This window comes from Triticum urartu, chromosome 4 (assembly GCF_003073215.2).
Source record: "Triticum urartu cultivar G1812 chromosome 4, Tu2.1, whole genome shotgun sequence".
Lineage (NCBI taxonomy): Eukaryota > Viridiplantae > Streptophyta > Magnoliopsida > Poales > Poaceae > Triticum > Triticum urartu.
The window spans coordinates 575,474,863-575,489,364 of NC_053025.1; the positions used below are offsets into that span (position 1 = coordinate 575,474,863).

At 42.7% G+C, this 14,502-nt stretch overlaps 1 protein-coding gene across 1 annotated transcript; it reads left to right on the forward strand.

Moving 5' to 3' along the window:
* Nucleotides 1-4,641: 4,641 nt before the first annotated feature.
* On the forward strand, nucleotides 4,642-5,633 carry LOC125554204. Its single transcript, XM_048717789.1, has 2 exons — nucleotides 4,642-4,854; nucleotides 5,052-5,633. Exons 1-2 carry the CDS (start codon nucleotides 4,770-4,772, stop codon nucleotides 5,300-5,302), a joined length of 336 nt encoding a protein of 111 aa, XP_048573746.1. The 5' UTR covers nucleotides 4,642-4,769; the 3' UTR covers nucleotides 5,303-5,633.
* The last annotated feature ends 8,869 nt before the right edge of the window (nucleotides 5,634-14,502 follow it).

The following is a 14,502-nucleotide window of genomic DNA, read 5'->3' on the forward strand; positions in this document are numbered from 1 at the left end:
AGGTTTGAGACAAGTGACACGCATGTTGCGCCACTTGTCTGCACCAGAAAAAGGTGGAAGTGAACTTAAGGGATGCCCGTCTGGTCTGGTGAAAAGCTTTCTTTAGGCCGAAACGTATGAAATCACTAGTTAAGGGGTACCATTTGGTCACTCCCACCTTTCCAGCTTGGACAAGTGGCGTGTTGCATGTGTGCACTTTGTCGTAATTTGAGAGTCTCTTTTTTGGTAGATTCGTTTATTCAAAACATTTTATCTCTTAAATCATGCATCCAAATCCCGAAAATAAATCTTCGAAACACCTATTAACGTGAGATTTAGTTTCGAAGATCTCAATGTGAGAAATTAAATCTCATGTTTCGATGAAAAATAAAAAATAAATACCAAATTCAGAGCGAGAGCCCAGCACACAACACGTGATAGCGGCTGAGAGCTCATCAAGTAGCGCGCTCGCAGCTCACCAAGGTGACCCTAGAGGGGCTCCCGTATGGGGTATCCTCAGTTAGTTGCTCCCCAAAATGTAACGTGTTAGAGCATCTCCAGCCGTTGCGCCTCCCAAGAGGCATTTTTTCAGCCTCCTGGGGAGGTGCCGGTGAACATATTTGCGTGGGGGTGGAATTTCTTCCAGCCGTGCCCCACCCAACAACAGCTGGGAGGAGCTCCTACGGCGGCCACCCCGTCCCGCGCCCACGCCTCGCCGCCCCGGCCACGACCACGCCGCGCCGTCCCGAGCAGGCGGAGGCCACCCCGGCTGGTTCCCACGGCGGCCACCCTGTCCGCGCCGCCCGCGCCCATGCCATCCAGGCCGCGTACATGCGCTTCCATCTGACAGGCAACGGCGGGGTCGTTGCCACGCCCGGCAAGGTCGCGTTCGAGCTCCGGTGGAGGCCGCGCCCGTCGTCGGCGGGGCTGGCGGCGTTCCTGAGGTCGGGGAGGCCGTCCTCGCGTGTGCTGGCGAGGGCCGACCTCTCCTTGTCTGTGGACGCCAAGGTGGAGAGTTGCGTGGTGCCCTCCGAGGAGGCGGCCATGGGCGCCGGTGGCAGGTACCTGCCGGTGCCGTCCGACGTGCGGCTGTTGGAAGGAGGAGGGGTCATCGTCCGTCTCCGTATCGACAAGGAGGTCAAGGTCAAGGCGAGGAGGAGCGCCCATTCCTGTGCCTGGCCGGCTCCGATGCCGCCTCCCGCCGCGGCCCGGTGCTGTTCCAGCGCGACCGCTCGTCGTCCATGTCCGTGGTGCACCGGCCCAGCGATGCCGTCAGCACCGTCGCCCCTGCCGCCGGCGCCGTGGATAGGGTGTCGTGGACTGCGCGCACCCCGGTGTCCCGTGAGGTCTCGGCGTGCCCAGCTTCGGCTACGGCGGACAGCGAACGGGGCCGGACCCAGCGCCGCGGGCGGGGATGGCGATGAGCGGCGCGGCCTGCCGGTGCTGGAGCCAAGGACGAGGCGGCGCGTGGAGGAGGAGCACTGCAGGGGAGGCCCGCGACACAGCTTGGGCTCGTCGAGAACAGGACGCCATGGACGAGCTCCCCGCCTCCCTGCTCCGGCGCCCTCCCCGCGAGCTCCCCGCCTCCCTGCTCCGGCGTCCTCCCCGCGAGCTCCGGCGCCTGCCCGCCGTGACGCCCCCCGTGCCCCAGCTCCAGCACCCTGCTCGTCGTGCCCATCCCGTCCCATGCGCGCCTGCTTCAGTGGGTGGGGGATGGGGGAGTGTGAGCACGTGGGTGGGCCTGCAGAAAAGAGAGGGAGAGAGAGAGAGGAGAGAGAGAGTTGAGACACTCAAAGTGGACCATTTGCATGCAAAATAAGAGTGTCGGCGTCCCTAGCTGCCTCCTGGGGGGCTGGGTTTCGCCTGGTCGCGCCGGCCGTATTTTTCCTCGAATCAGGCGAAAACTGGGCTCTTGGGGTGACGAGTGGGAGGAATTTTACTCGCCGGCGGTGAAAAAATGCCTGGGGAAGGCTTCTTGGGGGGACTAGTGGAGATGCTCTTAACTGGCTGAAGCACGGGAGCTGGAGTTGTAGTTCGTGGCTATACCTCGCTTATAGTAAGACCAAAGACAGTGCTGCCGGAAGGAATGCTTCTGGTGGGCCGGCCCAAATGAAGGTTTGTTCGTTTCTTTATCCTATTCCATTTTTTATCTCATTTTATCTTTTCCTTTTTTTTTACCTTTGTTCATATTTTCCAAAAATAACTAAAATACATATATTACTCAAACAATTACATAATTTTAAAAAATGTTCCTACAGTTTTAAAAAATGTTTGTGCAACTTTAAAAATAAGTTGATTGCATTTGAAAAAAATGTTTCAACACATATTAGAAAAATAAGATGAAAAATAGGCGTTTGTAAAAATATGTTAATTGAATACAGAGTACATGTCAGATTGATATAAAAAATGTACAATGTGTAAGAAAATAAAGTAGACATGAAAACATCTATTGGAAAAACAGATTAATAATTATATTTGAAAAATGATAAACAAGGATAAAATTATTCCACATGTATACGAAAAATCAATTTGTATGAAAAAAATTAAACATAAAAACATTTAGATTTAAAAAATGTTAATCATGTATTTGAAAAATGTTAAACACTTATAAAAATAATATTTCATCTATATACGTAAAATGTAGAACATGTATGATAAAAAAGTAGACATAAAATCAAATATTTTTTAGTATGTTAGTAAAGTATTTAAAAATATATAAAATGTATACGAAAAATGTATATGTCAAAAACATATATAAAAAATGTTAATTGTGTATAAAAAAATCGCGATGTACTCCCTCTGTTTTTATCTACTTCGCATATTATATTGTGTCAAGTCAAACCTTGTAAACTTCGACCATGTTTATACAAAAAATATTACCCAAATCAATAGCATTTGAATCATAATTCTGTATATTTCGTACCAAATACATTGTTATTGTTAAAGTTAAGATTGTTTTCATAAGTTGAAAATCATGCACAATGGACATGCAGTTGGCCGAATTGGACATGATATATGAAGTTATTATGCAACAAATGAACTTTAAATATGGGTCTAAAATAGAGCCATCAGATGCTACCGTGGAAGAGGCCGACTTGGCCCTGGTGCAGTGCCAAGGAAGAGGTGCTCAGGTGATGCGGGGCTTGATGAGGATGATGACATTGATGGCATAGCCTAGAGTCCTCCAAAACCTAAGGAAGGAAACATTGGTGATTTTTTTAAGGAAACAATGGTGATGGCTCGAGTGTTGATAAGGGAAAGTGCCAAGTAGCGAGGAAATTGGTCATGAACATGGGCAGGGGTGAATGATTTGCAGGGGGGATCTGGCAATGTCTAAAACATGGAAAGTGAGAAGAATGGGAGTGTGGGGATGGCCCAGGGCAGTGGCGGTTATCTAACACTACCCTCGCCGTGAATTTATGTTCCACCAAAAGAACGCAAGATAGCTCAATAATTAAGGTCCTTAGACCGGACCAGCGCTTTAGGCATCATGGCTTCTCTCATGCTCCATGTATTATCTTTGCTCCTCGTTAATATCAAGACCTACCACATGGAGGTCATAGATTCACACGACAATAAGTGCTTACCCAAGTAAGTATTTGGATCAATGTATGGGCCCGTAAATTGAACAACAAGCATCACACACACCATGGATAATCAACCTACCATTGTAGAGGATGACCACATGCCCGGCTTGCAGATGCGCCTGACGCCTAGATCAATGGAGCGTCAGTGGTAGCCGTGTGGCCATGTAGTGCCTGCCTGGATGAGTGCATGCGCTTGGCCGCCATGGTTGTCGAGGGTGTGCGCTCACCGAGCGTCGCACTGCCAGGAAGGGGAGCTCGGAGCCGATGGGTATGGATCGACGTGGCACACCTGATCTTCTCTAAATTTATGTGGATTTTCTCATCGGTCGAGAGAGGTCGTAGGATTTTATGGCGGCTAAAAAAATAAAATGGGGTAAAAATGTGTCACAAACATGCCTAAATTGAGTATAAATGTGAATTCTGAGGGTAAAAAATGGAATTCACTCTACTACGTACTAAAAATGACCCACCGCCACCTTTCACAGCTGCAGTGGTTTATTCGTTGGAATTCGGGAACCGGCTTCTGTCAGATTCCTGAACTGCATAGTTTTTAAAACTCTTTTGTTTTGAAGGTTGGTTGGATTCCTGAATGCTTAACCTTTAAAACTCACTCGAGGGTCGCAAGTTGCCTAGGAACAAAGGATCTTGGTCTTATGTGCGGCCCGGGACCGGGAGATAGGTATAGATCAAAGCGATGTGAAACTGGGTTTAAAAAAACTGGCGCCGTGGCACGCACAGTCGTACCTTCTCTCGCCTGTGGCGCCGATGTGTCGGGAGTCCAACAAGGAGCTCTTTTTTTGCAATTTAACTGCAGGGAGCTCGGATCCCCAAAGGCAGCCACTGCTTGGCACACCCCCACGGTCAGAAGCCACACGTGATGCATCAGCGCGTGCATGCTGCGTGGCCCTCTGAGCAGCTGCACTAGTAACAGAGAGAAAGCTTACACTCGTAGGGTTTGTTAAACAACGCCGCGGCAGATGTTCTGTACTTGTATATAACAGTTTGTAAGAAATCTGAGCTTTGACCACCCAGCTAGCAGCTAGTCATCGATCTGTATCTGACTACCAGTGTTTAAACTAACAAGCATTCTTCTATAAGAGCCCAACAAGCCTCGGCCTTCCTCCTCTCTTCACTCTCCTTGCCATCACCCCTTCACCAGCCCGCCAAGATTTACCGGCCGTCGACAGTTAATTGGAGTTCACCATGACTACTGTCCGAGTTCTTCTTGCAGTTGCCCTGGTCATCTCCCTGCTCGCCCTTGGCCATCCCCTTGCTCATGCTCGCCATGGTGAGTCTCATTTTTCTCTTCTTATTTGCATCGTTCATCTCAAGTTTGTATTACTCCCCGCCAAGATTTCCTTATTTTCATTATTCATCTCAAGTTTGTATTACTCCCTCCGTCCCATAATATAAGAGCGTTTTTGACATTGTCACAATTAGTAGTATTGTTGATCTCACCAGCTGCTCATATATTGCTTCTCGCAGTGAAGGACCTGTCGTCCATGCCAACCGGTGATTCCTCGTCTGAAAAGAAAGGATTACAGCAAGGGAGTAACATGAAGCTCGATGCCGGGAAGACGAAGAAAGTTGAAAACGTCGGAGTGGAGGAGACACCTAAGGGATCTGCTGAACCAAGCTTCGGCAACCGGGGGAGCCTTGGTGCTGAGTCTGATAAGGTGGCCGTGCTTGCTCGCCGTGGAGAACCACCCAAGCCTCACCCGAAAAAGCACAACTAAGGCACCGTCCGGAATGGGTGAAATTTTTTGGTGACCATATATCAGCACTTAGCTCAAAGTTGAACTAACTACCGGTGACCCTACAAGCTTTGCATCCAGTCCAGCAGTCCCTAAGTATGTGTACATATAGTTAGCTAGCTAGCTTGCTTTTTAGTTGATCTTGTTATATTTGTTATCTGATTTAGAGTAGTGGTAGTTCTCTTTCTTTCATGTGCCCCTCTCTAGCTAGTTTCTGGGTGAAATTTTGGCTAGGAAACGGAGATCCGAGTATCCGACTACTCCACTGAGCATACTGTACTATAGCTGCCTACTGTCAAATTAAATACCACACTTTTTCTATACATACACAGTTTATTCTTCTACTTTGAAGGGTCAATGCCTCAATGGATGCATTAAGCCAAAGGAAATCTTAACACATTTTCTCTTTTTTTTTTGGAAGTTTTTCTTAACACAAGATTGGATGGTCACAGTTGCAAAAGAAAAAAACCGGCAAACCATACACACAAAAAATCTTACCATCTATTCACACAAAAAACACGTTTCTTTTTTTGAAGGAAATCTTAACACACGAGTTCGAAACAATAAAATGTTCCATCTATTAAAAAAAAAATCTTACCATCTATACACAAAGAAAATTTTAACACACATGTGTTACAAAAAGAACGCCAATAATTGGCCATCGTTCCCTAGGGAGCTGCTCCCATTGAACATTTTCGTTCGCCAAGGGGAGCAGCTCCCAGCGAATGATTCAACCAGCCCTCGATTGATCGCCAGGAGGAGGCCCTGTGGCAAATCCCCATTGGGCTAGAAGCCCAGTTTTGCTACTTTTAAATGACATGAAAAAATACATATTTTCTTATTAAAAACAGAGAAAAGCATCGTATGGAAAGTACTAATACAAAAACATCCATGCTGTAAAAATAAAAACAAAATATAAATATTTAAAAAATGCCACAAAAGTTACCATGTCCTAATCAACACCCAAAAAACTTGTGTGCGAAAAAAGCGGCAGTAAAAATGCCACCTCTCAATATTAAAAATTCCGTCCCTCTTAAAATAAAAAAATGCTCATCCTATTATAAAATAAAAAATGGCATGTTCTTATAAATAAAACTGCCATCATCTAACAATAAAAATACCATCCTCTCGTAACAAAAATGCCATCCTCTTATCTTTTAAACAAAAAATGCCATCACCTTAAGTAATAAAATTTTCATTCTCCCAACAATAAAAATGAGATCCTACTATAAAAAATGACATGCTCTTAAAAATAAAGCTGCCACGCTCTAATAATAAAAATGTCATCCTCTTAAGTAATAAAAATGCCATTCTCACAGCAATAAAAATGACATCCTATTATAAGACATGCTCTTATAAAATAAAACAGCCATCCTCTAATAATAAAAATGACATCGTCTTATAATAAAAAATGCCATCCTCTTATAATGAAAATGACATATTATTATAATAAAAATGGTATGCCTCTTATAAAAAGAAATGGCATCCTCTTATAATAAAATTTCCTTGTGAGAAAGTTAACAAAAATGGGATATTCTGACGAATTACAAAACAAAAAAGCTTCAAAAATGCCAAGTTATATATAAAAATATGTTTTAACACAAATGTTCACGACCCACCTCTCCAGCCCAATGGCAAAAGGCCACTGTCGCGCGTGTGATGATTTTTTGGAGAAAAAAAAGGAACACGAGCGTTCGCCGGGGATCGGCAGACAACGGATGCTTCCAGCCATCCGACGTGGCCTTGCTACTGCGTCGAGATCCGTGCGACAGTGATGGGTGCGTTCGCTGGGGTTGGCCTCCCCGGGAGCGTCGAGCAGATAAGATTCCGGTAAAAAAAAGGAAAGTGTGTTAGTGTTGGTAAGGATGCATTATGCAATGAGCATATTGTACTATAGTTGATCTTGTGTTGTGACCATCTGAATGTGTTTTGTGACAATCAGATGTTTTTTTGCAAAAGTGACCATCCGATCTTAACACACAAATTAATGAATAGATGGTAAGGCTCGAACCATATGACCTTCTAATTAATCGACCTCATTGTTGTTGTTTTTTGTGAATTGACCTCATTGTTATTATACTAAAAATAGTGGATGATTAGGGAGTGGTTTTAGCAATGTTGTCGTGATTGAGATTGTCGTGGATGTCGTTAGTGAGGCAAACACACAAAATATTTAAACAACGACCTCACAACGAAGGGCGTCGTACATGGACAAGTTTCACACCTCGATGTTTTCTGAACAGGTTTAGTCACCTCGACGAAGCGTGACCTAGTCCTACGTTAGAAGGTGTCAATGGAGGTTTGGTCATATGCCCAAGTGAAACGAGTCCCTCGGTACCCTCTACAAACTTCTCTTCCTCAACATATGTCAAATTAGGCTCCTCGGATACAACCCAAGAGCACATCGAATGAGGCTTGAAGCTCTACTGCCCTCCCCTTGATTCTAACTAAGAGAGAGTGAAATGACGTGCATGCTCATGAGAGGCTTTGTAATAAATGGTGATCTACCGGCTGATAGCGATTGCTCCTTCGTTGTGGTTCTTGAAGATGTTGGATAAACTCATCGGGCATGGTTGTGGGCGGCAGACGAGTTCTCATCGGTAGGTAGATGCCTAGTGCGGTGGCACAGCGTTTGTAGGCTGAGGGACTTCGGTGGTCTGGGCATACATGATCTACAGAGACAAGGCAGTGGGGTACGCGCTCCCTGGCTATGGCTATGATGGATGGATGATGATCGGACATGGAAGGACCTACTACTGCCCAATGACCCACATGCCAAGGGGGGCTTCATGCCTCCACGATGATCTCCATTGGATATGGACGCAAGACATCTTTTTGGTGCTCTCACAGGGCTAAGGGATGTTGGCCGGCAGACGGTGGCCAAACATGTACACACATTGTAATGGGCGAAGGGTTTGCTTCCACGATGCAACCCAGAGAAACCAATGGATGAAGTATGTCAAAGAGAACCCGACACCCATGGTGCTTCATGAGCTATGCTAGCTCTAGGAGGCTTCCATTGTCGTTGTGCTGCAGCAGGACACACCGGACACGATTGCATGGAAGTGGGCGGCTTCGGCCGACTACTTGACGACTACAATGTATAATATGCAGTTTCATGGGAGCCTTCAATCCAACTTGAAGGCGGTTGTTTGGAGTGACAAGGCCTCCCCAAAGGCGAAGTGCTTTGCTTGGCAGCTTCCTCAGGGAAAGATCTCGCGGTGGATAACCTAGCAAAGTGGAAGATCACACATGACCCTATGGCCCTTTGTGACTTGTGACACTGGAGATGGTGCGTCATTTGATTGTGATTTATCCTTTTTCCATGAAGGTCTGGGGGAGGGCATCGTCCTCTTTAGGAGCGCCCAATGCTGGGATGAGCATGCCGGTCAATTGTAACTTACGGAATGCTTTAGGCGGCAAACGAGGGTCATGCCTCGTGCAATAAGATCTACATGGAAGGAGACATGCTTTATCATGTCTTAGTGCCTATAAAATGACATGAATTCATGTATTTTCAATAATGATGCTAACTCGGCACTGTAGGTTCATGGCAAAATCATCGACGAGCGCGAGGACGTTGAGACAGGTAGGGCTTGCACCAATGGTAGCATTTTTTAACCCGCCTTGATCTCTTGTATTGAATTGGTGTATATGGTATGGTTCCCGGTGCCACACTAGCTTTTGTTTCCTTTTGATACCTTGGTTGCGTTATTATGTACTTCACACCTTCTGCATTAATGAAAATCAACACTATGTTGCTTTTTCATCAAAAAGAGGCTTTATATAGGCTACGGGTCCTTGAAAAATGATCTTGGGCACCCTTGAGATGGTAGGTGGGAAGGTTTGGAGTGGTAATATTTGATCCATGGTGGATTAGGAGAGGGGATGAGTCTAGTCCATAGTGAGCCACCCATCTCAGTCCCTCCACTATGGTGAGATTTTGGACTCATGGGCTCATTCTAAACTTGGGTGTCTTTGCTTCTTATTTCTTTGTTTGACTTTATATTTTTATTTCCTCTTCTCCTTTGACTTGTTGATCATGGCAAGTTACTTGGGCTTTTGTTGACTTGACTCAACGTTCATTGTTTGACATGTTAATGCCATGTAAGACCATGTGGGATCCTCTGTAGGATTTCGCTATTCATACAGCATGAGTCCCATCGAGCCAAAGTCACAAAAGTCATTGTTGTGCCTTCGAGTCAATACTTGACTTTTGGAGATCTTCATCTCCCGGTCTTCTAAGGTTTTCTTGATACTTCAAACTTCTTGGTCTGCTGATTAACTAGTCTTGCGGTTTCTTTGCCTCCATGGAGAGATTCTACCCCTTAGAAAGTTCACGAAGGGTGTCACTGGTTAAGAGAAAGTTTTCTTGTTGAGGTGGTGCAACATCCGGGGGAAACATAGACAAAAATGGAGAGGGATGAGTCACGAAGCACCTAGATGCCTTGTTTGGTTTTTGGGTTGAGTTTCCTTATGTTTCCGATCTTCATCCAGACGCCTGATGATGTTACAAAGAGAGCGGGATAAAAGAAACTTGTTGGCGAAGGAGAAGAGGGGTGTAAAAGAGCGACCCTACTTTTTCTCAGTCGTCCATCATTTTTCTTCCGTATTTCCACCCCCCCCCATTTCCTGATTTCCTAGTATTTTTGGACCTTATTTTGGAATGTTGTCGCTAAATCTTCAAAGTTTCTAGGGCTTTTAGGCAGGAATAGAGAGAACGAGTGAAAAGGCAATAACACCTCCTCCCCAAAACAACAAGTGGCGTCTGAGACGGTCTGACTGCATAGTCGTGCCCGTCTTGGCCATGCTAATGCTGTGCCCACTCTCGGTCGCCCATATATACTTTAGCTAATGCTTTTTTGTTCATTTTCTGGTTCGTTTCTTTTAAATGATTTTTATTTGCTTTATTTTCACTTAGTTTTCTATTAAAATACTTTCTAATTTTCAAAATAGTTCAGGAACTAAAAATGTTCACAGATTCAAAAATATTGAAAAATTGTTAGCGAATTCTAAAAAATGTTAATGAATTTAAAACATATTCAAAAATTAATTAGGAATTTGAAAAAAAATGATTGTGAATCCAAAACATACTCAATTTTAAAATGTCCATAATTTAAAATGTTTGCATGTTGAAAAAATGCTCATGAATTTTTAAATGTTCACAAATTCAAAACATTCAAGAATTTAAAAAATGTTCGTGAAGAAAATTTTAATCATTTTAAAAAAAATACAACATAAAAGAATATTCGTGGACTCAGAAAATGTTTGCAAATTTCAAAAAAAAAAGAGAACCAGAAGAAAATCCATGCATGGAAAGAACAAAATGGTTCAGTGAAGGTTCAAGTAGCAGCGCTATCCATGAAGGTTGGTTCCTTCTCTACGCCTAATCGTCCTACTTCGGCTCCTTCACAGGGGGGGCGTAGCCATGTCTCGCTACTAGCGAGGCAAACCGTCCGCTCGCCTGAAGAGACGAAATAATGTGTCGGCCCAGTGGCACTGTTAGCTTGATCGTTTTCTTTTTCCTTTTGTTTAGTTTTTTTTATATTTTCAAAAAATAACTAAATACACATATTTCAAGAAAAATACAAGTTTCCAAAAAATATATAAGCAGTGTTAAAAAATGTTGATGCAACTATAAAAAATGTTTAAACTCCCAAATAATCTAAATAAATATATTGTGAACAACACTTTATATAAAACCATTTCAAAAAATATGTTAACCAAGAATTGAAAATTGTTAAATGAGTCTAGAAAATGTTTGTCATGTATAAAAAATTTGTACATAAAAATAGGAATGTGTACAAAAAAATTGATTATGTATTAAAAACTAATCTTGTATTTGAAAAATGTTAACCAAGCATTTAAAAATGTTAAATGTGTTTAGAATAATGTTGAACATGTATTCAAAAAATTTAATATTATATTTTTAAAATGATAATGAAGAATTTGAAAATGTTAAATGTGTATAAGAAAAATGTTTACCATTTATTCAAAAAATATTAATCTTGTATTAAGAAAATGCTAAAAGTGCATGGAAAAAATGTTCACCATGTATTTCAAAATGTTAAACATTTACTTGAATTTTTTATGGGAATACTTGAATTTTTTAATCAAACATTTTAAAAAGTAAAAAAAGTAAAGAAAATATTGGCCATGTATTCAAAAAATCTTAATATTTTATTTAGAAAATCTTGAATGTGTATTAGAAAATTTTATTATATATAGACCAAAAAATAAACAATATGCATGGAAAAAGTAGACATAAAAAATATATGTTTTCTAAAAATGTTCATCATGTATTTAAAAAATGTGTAATGTGTATATAAACAATGTTTCTAATTTATACAAAAATATTAAATGTGCACTGGAAAAGTTAACATGTGTCGAACAAAAAAGAAAAATGATGAAAATTGACAAAAGCAAAAAGGAAATGCGAAGAAAATGAAGAATGAAACAAAGAAGACCAAAGTATAACGAAGAACGAAAGAAAACCAGTGAAAAATGAAAGAAAACTAAAATTATAACAAAAAAAAAACGGAGAAGAAAACAGAGGAAAAAACCAAAGAAAGAAACAAATAAAACGAAGAAAATATAAAGGAAAAATCATGAAACCCGATAAATAAACGAATCTAAATGGTGAAAAACAATAAAAGCGGAGAAAAAACAAAGAGAAAGCAGAAAACTGAATAAACCTATTGAAGAAATAGAGAAGACCGAAAGAATAAGAAAAAAATCCAAAATGAACTAGCAAACTGAATGGAATGCAGTGAGCGTAGCAAGTGAGCGAACTAACGGGAAGCGAGTCGAACATACATCTCACTATAAGCGAGATATAGCCCTGACGCTTTCCCAAAGCCGCCCTAAACCATGACAATGAGTGCAGCTGCCAAGTGCTCGGCCCAACCAGGAGCCCATACCTTGTGATGTGTACTAGTACGTGTATGTTATTCTCTCGGATTGGGTTTATAAGTCGGCACATATTTTTAGGTCCTTATTTTAACTAGGAAAACTTGTCTAAAAAAACTAGGAAAACATGCATTGTATTTCATAAATATATGTTTTTATATTCATTGTCAAATGTAGTTTCTAACCATATAACAAATTTGTGGCATATTATAAATATATTATTAGTCAAACTGAAGACCTAAAAACTTGCACGACTTATAAACCCAACCGAAGAAAGTATTTAAATAAATGTAAACCATAGAAGAAGAAAAAACGGACCAATGTGGCATGCCCAACCCATTAAGATAGAGAAAAACCCATGCATGAGAATCATAATTTCTTCGCTCTCTTCAGCAAACCATCGACTCTTATCATAAATTAACCATAAAAGATGAAGAAAACCATTAAAAAAGCTGAGAAACAAATAAAACCAAAAGGAAAATAGTGAAAACGTCAAAAGTAAAGGTAAGCCGCAAAAAATGCACAATCGGGCCACCGCGCGTCATGCGTGCCCTCAACAGGGACACCCTATGTGCTCCCCAAGTTGTTGATATGGATTTCTCGGGATCTTGTACCTTTGCCACGCAAGAGAGGGTTGACATTCCGCGAAATATTAAATTTAGGCCTAAGGGCATCTCCAACACAGATTCCTAAAACGTACACGTTATCCATTCATGGACGTGGACGTGAACGCGGACTGTGATACGGGAGCCGGCTATCCAATTGTGTACCTCAAACTTCTGCATTTTCAAACAGAATTTGAAACAAACTTGGTGATTTTCATTTAAAATAGATCACATTCATTACATTTTTGACATATTTCATTAAAGAAATGCATACGGAAGTTAACCTAGTCTAAATCTTCGCCATCGTTGCGGGAGAGGGTATTGGGGTGGGACCGGGGTTTTGGACGCATAGGTGGTCCTTCCATGGATTCTTTGGTCAAGAATTGTCTTAGTTTTTTTATTTTGACCTGATTGAAATTAAGTGGATGCAATGAAAAAAGAAATTTAATTAGACTACTCAACTATTTCAATCTACTAATCTATTCTATGTAGATTCAAAGAGTACGACTACGTGGCGACCTTCGGGAGAGGGTGCAGGCGCATAAGAGAGTTTTGGGGTGGGACCAGGCTTTCTGACACGCACACGGCGGCGGTTTAGACGACCACGAAGCTCTCGCCGATTTGCAGAATTTCAGACAACTGGACGCATCTGCTGATAGAAGGGGTACCGTGTTGGATGTCAAAGTGCATCTGGACAGCTTGGTCCGGATGTTTGTGGCCGATTTGAGGGTCCGCATTGAAGATGCCCTAATACCCTTTTTATTATACGACCGAAGTACATATCTCTCCTACTTCAAAAAAAAACATAAGGTTTTGTTTTACGATTTCTTTTGTTTCATCTCCTTCCCGGCCCACCCCACCTCCGCTTTCGATTTCGCATGTTTTCCTCGTCAGTCTTCATTCTAAGATGCTCCACATCTTAATGATATGTCTATTTTTAATCACTTTAGCTAGACGTCGGTATTCTGAATTTTAATTCTGGGTCAGTCCATTCCCAAAGAAAGGAACAACGGTCATGGAGGCGCGCGGAGCACCGAGGTTGCTGGTCCGCCGGGGAAGCAACGCCTTGGTGTCTATCTTAGGGGTGTGGAGGTGCAGGTTTACGGGTAAAGCAGCGCGTCGGTGTCTATCGTAGAGGTGTGGGGGTATGGGTTCATCGGGGAAGCAGTGTCTCAGTGTCTTAGGGGTGCGGGGGATGTTGACGCCTGAACTGGAGGTTGACGGGCTTAGAGCGATGACCTAGCGCGGCGGCAAGCACGGCAGTGGGAGGAGGTCAAGGTGGCGGAGGCATGTGGTGCAGCTGTGGTCGTTGGCGGTTTGAGGGAAGAAGGTTGAACTGCGAGGTATCGCAATAGTTTTCCTGCGGTTATAGGAAGTTTGAAGTAAATGTTTGAATATGATTGTGATTGGGTGAATTTTCTGTTCTGTAGGTTTGAAAAGGATTCCAAGAAGAGCGTGAACGTAACCAAAGTTATAACTGGTGACTTGGAAAGAAAACCCTCCGTCGTCAAAAGTATGTATCTCGTTCCTGAAGGCATGGTAACGTAACGTAGCCAATGCAGCTACTCACACCCGCAGTAACTTCAAAGCATCAGTTGCCAACTCAACTCAACTGATCAATGCAGCCAAAAACTACCGCTATATGTCCACATGAGCCATGGCCGCAGA